The sequence below is a fragment of the Chiroxiphia lanceolata genome, chromosome 23, assembly GCF_009829145.1.
Source record: "Chiroxiphia lanceolata isolate bChiLan1 chromosome 23, bChiLan1.pri, whole genome shotgun sequence".
In the NCBI taxonomy this organism is placed as follows: Eukaryota; Metazoa; Chordata; class Aves; order Passeriformes; family Pipridae; genus Chiroxiphia; species Chiroxiphia lanceolata.
This window is the reverse complement of record NC_045659.1, coordinates 1290606-1298745: the sequence shown is the minus strand read 5'-3', so window position 1 is coordinate 1298745 and position 8140 is coordinate 1290606. Positions and strand designations below refer to the sequence as shown.

Sequence of the window (8140 nt, the reverse complement as noted above, 5' to 3'; positions counted from 1 at the left end):
GAAGAACTCAGCTTTTGTATGGGAAAGGATGGAGCCATCAGCACGGGCTAAAACAGAGAATTACAGCGGGTGAAGCTCAGTAACTGGCTGTTAAAGGTGATTTGAAATCCTCAAATTGGGAGTTTGGAGAACAACATCAGGGGGAGGTGTTGAATGTGCTGTTTTATGTGCCAAGTATTGACCCTTTCTTGCTAATCTCAGCAGAAGAACTGGAGACAATTTGTGCTTGTTAGAGCACAGGGCCAGAACCCCTCCCTTCCCAGGGCAGATCCTCACCCTGCTGTGCACAGGCACGACCTTGCCAACCTCGGGGTTACGGCAGCAGGAGGCAACATCTGGCTGCTGGCTCCTCAGCTGTGCTCTGCTCGCTGCTCCCAGTGGGAAAGGGGAGGTCGTTTCAGTGGGAATAAGTTAAAAAAATGACAAAGGGAATGTCTTATGCTTCACAGCATCTCTGCAACGTGCCAGGTATCCCTGTACCACGGGCACTTCAGCAGCTGCCAGGGTCTGGCATCACTGTCGCTTCTCCTTCCCTTCACTTTTCTGCAGAACCATGGAAAAATGGTGAAAACTGGGAGGAAAAAGCTTTGCTGCTGTCCCCCTTCCTCCCTTTTTCATCTGTGTGCCAGTGTTTAATTTGGAAAGCTCTCTCAACTCAGTCACTGTTTTCTCATTGCAGGCAAGCAGGATGGGTAGAAATATTGATCTTCTTTTAATGAGTTTTAAAGGGAAAAGTGAGCGTGACTCAGAGCAGGGAGGCAGCTTGGGCTGGGGGATGTGTCTTTATTTTTCACCTGCTCCTGGTGTCTCCTTTTGGAATCTGCTCTGGTTTATCCTTTCCCCTGCCTGGGCTGATCCCTGCTCACCGGGGTTTGTTGCAGTGAAGGTGTTTTGTTTGGGTTTTTTTGTTTTGTTTTGTTTTGTTTTTTTTGCTGGATGTGCTCAGATCTTCAATTAACTTTTGCATCTTCATTTAACTTTTGCCAGGTTTGGTTTCCTGGCAGCCTCGGGGCATGGGATGCTTGGAGGGGAGATGAACTGAGGCTGGGATGGTCCTGGGCTGGGAGCAGCAGTCGGGGTGAGTCCTTCCCCTCCTCTGTGCCCAGAGCAGCAGAGGATGATGCTCAGACTGGATCCTGTGCCTCTGCTGTTCCCTCCTCTCCCACTGGTGCTCCAGCACCACCTACAGTTCTCCCCGGGTTGAGGAGATGCTCCAGTGCCACTGGGCACAGCACGAGTAGGAAAGGCTCAAGCTGAGCCAAGCTGTGCCTTGGGGGGTATTTGCAGCCCTGCCTGTTGCTTTCTGACCTAAACACGAGATGGGGGAGCCTGGAGAAAAAAATCCAAACCCATCAAAACCCCCCGTTTTCACCCCAACTGCCCAGCACAGGGTGGGGTTGTGCCACCACCCACCTGGTGCTGTCTGGGGACAGCACAAACCTGCAGGTCACAAAACCCTCACAGGAGTTTCCCTTATTAAACAGCATTAAAAATTCATTGGTGACCTGAGCAACAAGCTGTCAGCTGTGCCTTTCAGGGGTGGAGAAGGGTGTGAATAAGAGAAGTCCCTCTTTCATGGGAGAGCCCTTTCAGTCTGATTCTCCTTTTGTTTTTGGGGACTGGCAGCACCTTGGGCGTGACAACTGTGGTGGAGCATCCCCTGGGTCAGAGGAGGATGAGGAGATGCAGCAGCACAAGGGATTTCTGTTCCACCAAGAGCTCTGCACTGGTAGGAAAAGCATCTCCTGCCCCACCATGGCCCAGGCAGCAGCCAAGCCACGGGTTAGAAACTCTCCCCCTCCCGTGGGGCCCCGGCATCTTTCAGCAACAACAAATTACGTGGCAAAGCAGAAGCTGAGCTGGGAGCTGCTGCCTGAGCTTTGCTGCTCTTGGTGTGCTACAGCAAAGGCTGCAGGGAAGATCCAGCACCTGGGCAGGAGGGGCTGTTTCTCTGGGATCTCTGGGCACGTGGGGTGGGGAGGATCCCCTTGAGGGACGGGGGCCCACCAGCCCTCACCAGCATGTCCCTAATGCAGCCTGTGGGCAGGAGAGTTGTCCTTTATGTGTCACAGCTGGCACACACTTGGCTGGAGATGTGGGGGTGATAAAAGCAGCTCCAGGCTCTTTTCTGATCTTTCCCCAGCCTAGGATGTTCTGTTCCTCAAGGTGCTCAGAGCCACCAGGGCTGGCTGGAACTGCAGCCCCCCACTCACACCGAAGGTCTGGGCACTGCCACTGCCCCTCAGCAGCACTTGGGGCTTCTCATATGGCAGGTAATGGGGGGGGAAGGGGGGCAGCAGGTGGGAGACGGGTTTGAGAGCTGAGGCAGCTCCAGAGCTGCTGATCCCGCTGGATGAGGTGCTGGGGAGGGATGGGAGCATTCCCTTGGGGCTCCCCAGCCGGAGCAGCTTCTGTGAGCAGGGGAATGGAGGGGTGGGACAGGGGCAGCTGGATGATCCCCCCCACCCCTGTGAGGGCCCTGTCAGTGGGAGAAGGGGGGTTTTGGAACCAGGAGTCCCTGGAGCGTGGCCGCTGCGCATGCACCGCGTTGTACCGGGGAACCTGAGCTGGGTCACTGGAGATCCGTGTGCTCGGCTCCCACAGCTCTGCTCCTGCTGCCATGGTGAGAGGGGATTCCAGAGCTTTGTCCCCTTCCACCACACCCAGCCTTTGGCACTGATCCTCTCCCTGGACTCTGCTCCTCTCCCCAGAGTCCAGACTCACCCGAGCGGGTTCCCGACAACCCAAACAGCATCGAGGACGCCGTGCACAGCCCAGGGAGCCCGGCAGCCGAGCCAAGGAGGAGGGCACAGGGGACACAGCCCTCCCTGGGACACGTGGGTGAGCTGTTTGTGGGTTTTGGGAATGGGGAGGGTGTCCTGAGCCCTGAACTCCCACGGAATCCGTGGTCTTAGCTCAGGTCCTCCCAGCACTGTGGGAGAAGAGCACTGAGCCCTAAAAACTGGTGCCCAGTGACCCAGGGGCTTCACCAGGGCTTGGGAGAGCTGTGAGAGGTGGACAAACCACGCTGATCCTCTGTCCCTCTTTTAAAGATCCTGCCGAGGCATCTTTTGGGACTCTCTGCACCCTCAGGAGGCTGTTCCTGCTGCTCGGGGTCGTGGGGCTGCTGGCGGGGACGGCGGCTGGGACGTGGCTGCTGGGTCAGTGTGTCCCCAGGACGGCCCTGCTGCGAGTTTGGGGCATCAGCACTGGGGGGTGTGATGGGAGCTCCTTGGTCAGTCAGCTGTGGCTTGGGATGGAGAGATGTGGCTGGTGTGGGCTCTGCTGCCATGGTGCTAGAGAGGCTCATTCCCCTCTTCCAGTGGCACTGCAGGATTGTCCCCAATATCGTGCACCCTGGGTGCTGCCCAGGCTGTGTGGGTCCATGTGCACCCCCTTCTCTGTTTCCTGCAGTGAAACACCTGCAGGAGGCTCACCCAGAGCAGGGGTCCCCCCCTCTGCAGGAGCTGGATGCGATCCCAGCGTGTGGTGATGGGGAAGAGGAAGAGCCCGTGGTCCGGGGGGCTCCCAGTACAGGTTTGTGTCTTTGCTTGCTGCCAAACAGGGTGGGGAGAGGGCTTCTGCCAAGCCCAGGAAAAACAGAAAAGGGACTCTTTAAGAACAAAGATCTCCTGCTGACCCACTAGCTGCATTTTGCAGTTGTTTTGCTTTACTTCCAAGTCCTGCTGCTCCCCCCAGAACTGCAGCTCCGTTGCATGGGGGGATCCCACAGCAAAGGCAACTCTTGCAGGGCTCCTTTGCCTGGGACCACCCAGTGACTGGGATCACTCATAGCTTCCAGTTGCTCAAATGGCTTTTTCTGGGGGTTTGGGTGGGTTCTTCTTGCTGTAGCCGTGTGTGACCTGCACAGAACACTGCCAAGGGGACTCACAGGTTGTCTTTAATGGAATGGCTTTAGTGTCTTTCAGAATAAACACGGCGAACTCCCTGCTGGAAGCTCAGCTGGAAGGACATCCTGGCTGGCTCCTGGTGTGCCACGAGGGCTGGAATGGCTCCCTGGGCACCCTGCTCTGCCAGCAGCTCGGGTACCTCAGGTGGGCACAGCAGAGGCGGCTGCTTGGGCCCCTGTTTGCCCCGTTCTAAGGGGGCTGATCTTGGCAAAAGCAGGAGATTGAAGGCTGGGGGTTTGTCAGGGCAGCAGGTGGAACCTGGGACTTGGGATGGCCCAGGGACCTGCAAGGACAGCTCCAGAAGCCCCTCCCTGCCCAGAGGTCCCTTCCCAGCTGCCAGAGCTGCAGGACTGCGGGAGCCTTGTTCCCATGGCAGGGTCACATTCCTGATCCTCTTCCTGGGGCAATTCCCGTTGTTTTTGCAGAATGACCCATCAGAAAGGAGTGAACCTGATGGATGTCAGGGTGAACGAGGAGCAGCAGTTCCTTCAGGTCAGACCCCACCAGGAAGGGAGCCTGGAAGACTTGTGGCAGGTCAGGTGAGGGCAGCTCTGGGGGAAGCAGAGTTGGCTGAAACCTTTTATTTCAGGCTTAAGAACACAGCAGACTGTGCAGGTGCTGTGCAGTAAACAGCCCCTTTGGGAAGTGCAGCAGCCACCCTGGGGCTCCCCAGTGCCCCGGGGGTTTTGGTTGCTGTTTATCCTGCCCAGGAGGATTTATTCCTGCTGTTTCTCTCTGCACAGGAGCAGCTGTGAATCGGGGCAAGTCGTGGCTCTCAAGTGCTCAGGTGAGCGATTCCCTCCTCTCCTACGTCCCCAGGATCTCTGCCCAGATCCAGCAGCTTCTTTCCTCCCGTTCCACTGCTCCCCTCACCCTCTAGTGTGAGGGTATGGGGCTGGAACCCATCCTAACCCCTTGCTGCAGAGTGTGGGCTGCCCCCCGGGGCCGTGCGGGTGGTCGGGGGGGCAGATGTGCCCCCTGGGCGCTGGCCCTGGCAGGTCAGTGTGTGCCAGGGCTCCCAGCACCGCTGTGGGGGCTCGGTGCTGGCACAGGAGTGGATCATCACGGCGGCTCACTGCGTGCACAGGTACCCCAGGCCCCTCCTGCTCACCCTGCTGTGCCCCCAGCCCCCTGTGCCCACTGCCCTCGGGTCAGGGCACGCTGTGTTCTGTGTTCTGTGTTCTGCTCAGCTCCAGGAGGCTCCAGGGCTCTGCCTGGCGGGTGTTTGCAGGGATTGTCACCCACGGCTCCCTCAGGCAGGAGGCCGGGGTGCCAGTCCAGGAGGTCATTCCCCACCCGCTCTACAACCACAACAGCCTCGACTATGACATCGCCCTCATGAAGCTGCGAGTGCCCCTGAATTTCTCAGGTAAGTCGTTGTGTCCTTCTGTGGAGTTGTCTGTCCTGTCCCACCATGAAAAGCTGCCCAAAAACGAGCCTCTTCTGAACCTGCTCCTTCAGAGCAGCTCTTACAAAATTAGAATCACAGAATAGTTTGGGTTGGAAGGGACCTTTAAAGCTCATCCAACCCACTGCCATGGACAGGGACAACCTTCCCAGGTTGCTCAAAGCTCCATCCAGGCTGGCCTTGATCCTCAGCTGATCCTCAGCTGGCTCAGAGGTGTCCCATCTTCGCGTGGGGATGGCTTTGGCTGCCTCGACTCGGACGCCGAGGTGCCGGCGGGTAGACCTGGTGTCCGAATCGGGCAGGTAGACCTGGTGTCGGAACCGGACGGGTAGACCTGGTGTCGGAACCGGACGGGTAGACCTGGTGTCGGAACCGGACGGGTAGACCTGGTGTCGGAACCGGACGGGTAGACCTGGTGTCGGAACCGGACGGGTAGACCTGGTGTCGGAACCGGACGGGTAGACCTGGTGTCGGAACCGGGCCGGTAGACCTGGTGTCCGAACCGGACGGATAGACCTGGTGTCCGAACCGGGCCGGTAGACCTGGTGTCCGAACCGGGCCGGTAGACCTGGTGTCCGAACCGGACGGGTAGACCTGGTGTCCGAACCGGACGGGTAGACCTGGTGTCCGAACCGGACGGGTAGACCTGGTGTCGGAGACCGGCGGGTAGACCTGGTGTCCGAACCGGACGGGTAGACCTGGTGTCCGAGCCCGGCGGGTAGACCTGGTGTTCGAGCCCGGCGGGTAGACCTGGTGTCCGAACAGGGCCGGTAGACCTGGTGTCCGAACCGGGCCGGTAGACCTGGTGTCCAAACCGGGCCGGTAGACCTGGTGTCCGAACCCGGTGGGTAGACCTGGTGTTCGAGCCCGGCGGGTAGACCTGGTGTTCGAGCCCGGCGGGTAGACCTGGTGTTCGAGCCCGGCGGGTAGACCTGGTGTCCGAGCCCGGCGGGTAGACCTGGTGTCCGAACAGGGCCGGTAGACCTGGTGTCCGAACCGGGCCGGTAGACCTGGTGTCCGAGCCCGGCGGGTAGACCTGGTGTCCGAACCGGGCCGGTAGACCTGGTGTCCGAACCTGGCCGGTAGACCTGGTGGCCGATCACGGCGGGTAGACCTGGTGGCCGATCACGGCGGGTAGACCTCTTGTTCCGACCCAGGGGGTGGACCTGCTGTCCCAGGACAGCGGGTGGACCTGCTCTCCGGGCTCATCAGGTAGATCTGCTCTCCGAGTCGGGCTGAGGGTTCTGCAGCCCTTCCCTGGCTGCTCCTGGTAGAGCTGTCCCCACTGCCCTGGCACTGTCCCTGTCCCCTTCTCCCCAGCTGCCATCCGAGCCGTGTGCCTGCCGCCCTCCCACCAGGACCTGCTCCAGGGCACACAGTGCTGGGTCTCTGGCTGGGGCTACACCACCCCTGACCAAGGTGAGCTCCCCCTCCCTGTCCCCCAGCACTGCCCCAGACTTTCCCCCTGCTCCCTGCTGGCCCATCCAGCCCCTTCCATTCCAGATGTGAGCTTCCAAATGCACCCCCTGCCCTCATCCCACCCCTGCTCCAGCAGCCTGCACCCCACACCCCCAGCTCCTGTGGCCATGAAATAATCCCAATTTCCCATCTCTGCCTTCCCCAGCTAGTGCCCTGCTCTCCCCTGCTGCTCCCTGCAGCCCTTGTTTGTCCCTCTTGGCCCCTCTTTGCCCATCCCAGCGCAGGTGGCCGGGACGCTGAAGGAGGCCCTGGTGCCCCTGATCGGGACCCGGAGGTGCAACAGCTCGTGCATGTACCCAGGGGAGCTCACTGCCAGGATGTTGTGTGCTGGGTACCCCCGTGGGCAGGTGGACGCGTGCCAGGTAACGCTGGGAGCAGTGGGAATGCTGGGGGGGTGCATGGATCCACCTGCCAGCCTCCTGTGGGGCTGAGGGAACACGGCCAGCTGGCACACAGCAGCCTGGCGAGGTCCTTGGGGAGGCAGGCTGCCCGATTTTGGATGTCCCACCCCCGGGAGTGTCCAGTTTGTCCAACTGGACGGGGCTTGGAGTAACCTGGACTAGTGGAGGGTGTCCCTGCCCATGGCAGGGGTGGGTCTGGATGAACTTTAAGGTCCCTTCCCACCCAAACCAGTCTGGGATTCTGTGAGCTGCCTGACCTGCCCGGGGGGCAGAGCAGCTCCCTCAGCCCTGGCTCTGCCCCCAGGGGGACAGTGGGGGCCCCCTCGTGTGCTGGGATGGATCCACATGGCGCCTGGTGGGGATTGTGAGCTGGGGCCAGGGCTGTGCTGAGCCCAACCACCCCGGGGTCTACACCAACGTGGCCCAGCTCCTGCCCTGGATTCACCAGGTCACTCAGGTAAGCCCTGGTGTGTGCCCAGCCTGCCCTACAGCCCTGCATCTCCCACAGACAAATCCCAGTGCCAGCATCCCACTGAACTCTTTGGGTCACTCCCCTTGACCCATGAACCTCTGGGACAACCTCTTCTATAGCACTGATTCCTCTTTCTGTTTTCTTTTTATTTATTAGATCTACTAGAAATCAGGCAAGGAGGGACTGATTCATCCTGTCACTGTAACCTGAACAGAACCCCAAATGTGCTCAGTATAAATAGTTTATTAAAGAAAATAGCAAATTACATTTCTGTGAACAATAAACATGGGAGAAGTGGTGCTTTTCAAAATAGGTGTGGGGTTTTTTTTGGATTGCTGTGTGTAAATGGACAGGGGATCCTATGAGATGTCAGTGTGAGGGCAACACTCTCAGCCTTTGGGTGAATCACTTGGAGGGGAAGAAAAGAAACAGCTGAGTTTTGAGTGGCAGATTCTGCTTCAGTATCTCC

The 8140-nt window shown here is 59.1% G+C and overlaps 1 protein-coding gene across 1 annotated transcript; it reads left to right on the top strand.

Moving 5' to 3' along the window:
• The first annotated feature begins 1755 nt into the window (after positions 1–1755).
• Positions 1756–7836, top strand: TMPRSS5 (transmembrane serine protease 5). Its single transcript, XM_032709376.1, has 13 exons — positions 1756–1782; positions 2712–2841; positions 3054–3161; positions 3415–3537; positions 3920–4055; positions 4337–4450; positions 4655–4698; positions 4836–5007; positions 5039–5280; positions 6640–6738; positions 7018–7160; positions 7504–7656; positions 7828–7836. The coding sequence occupies exons 1-13, from the start codon at positions 1756–1758 to the stop codon at positions 7834–7836; spliced, it is 1500 nt and encodes a 499-aa protein (XP_032565267.1).
• The last annotated feature ends 304 nt before the right edge of the window (positions 7837–8140 follow it).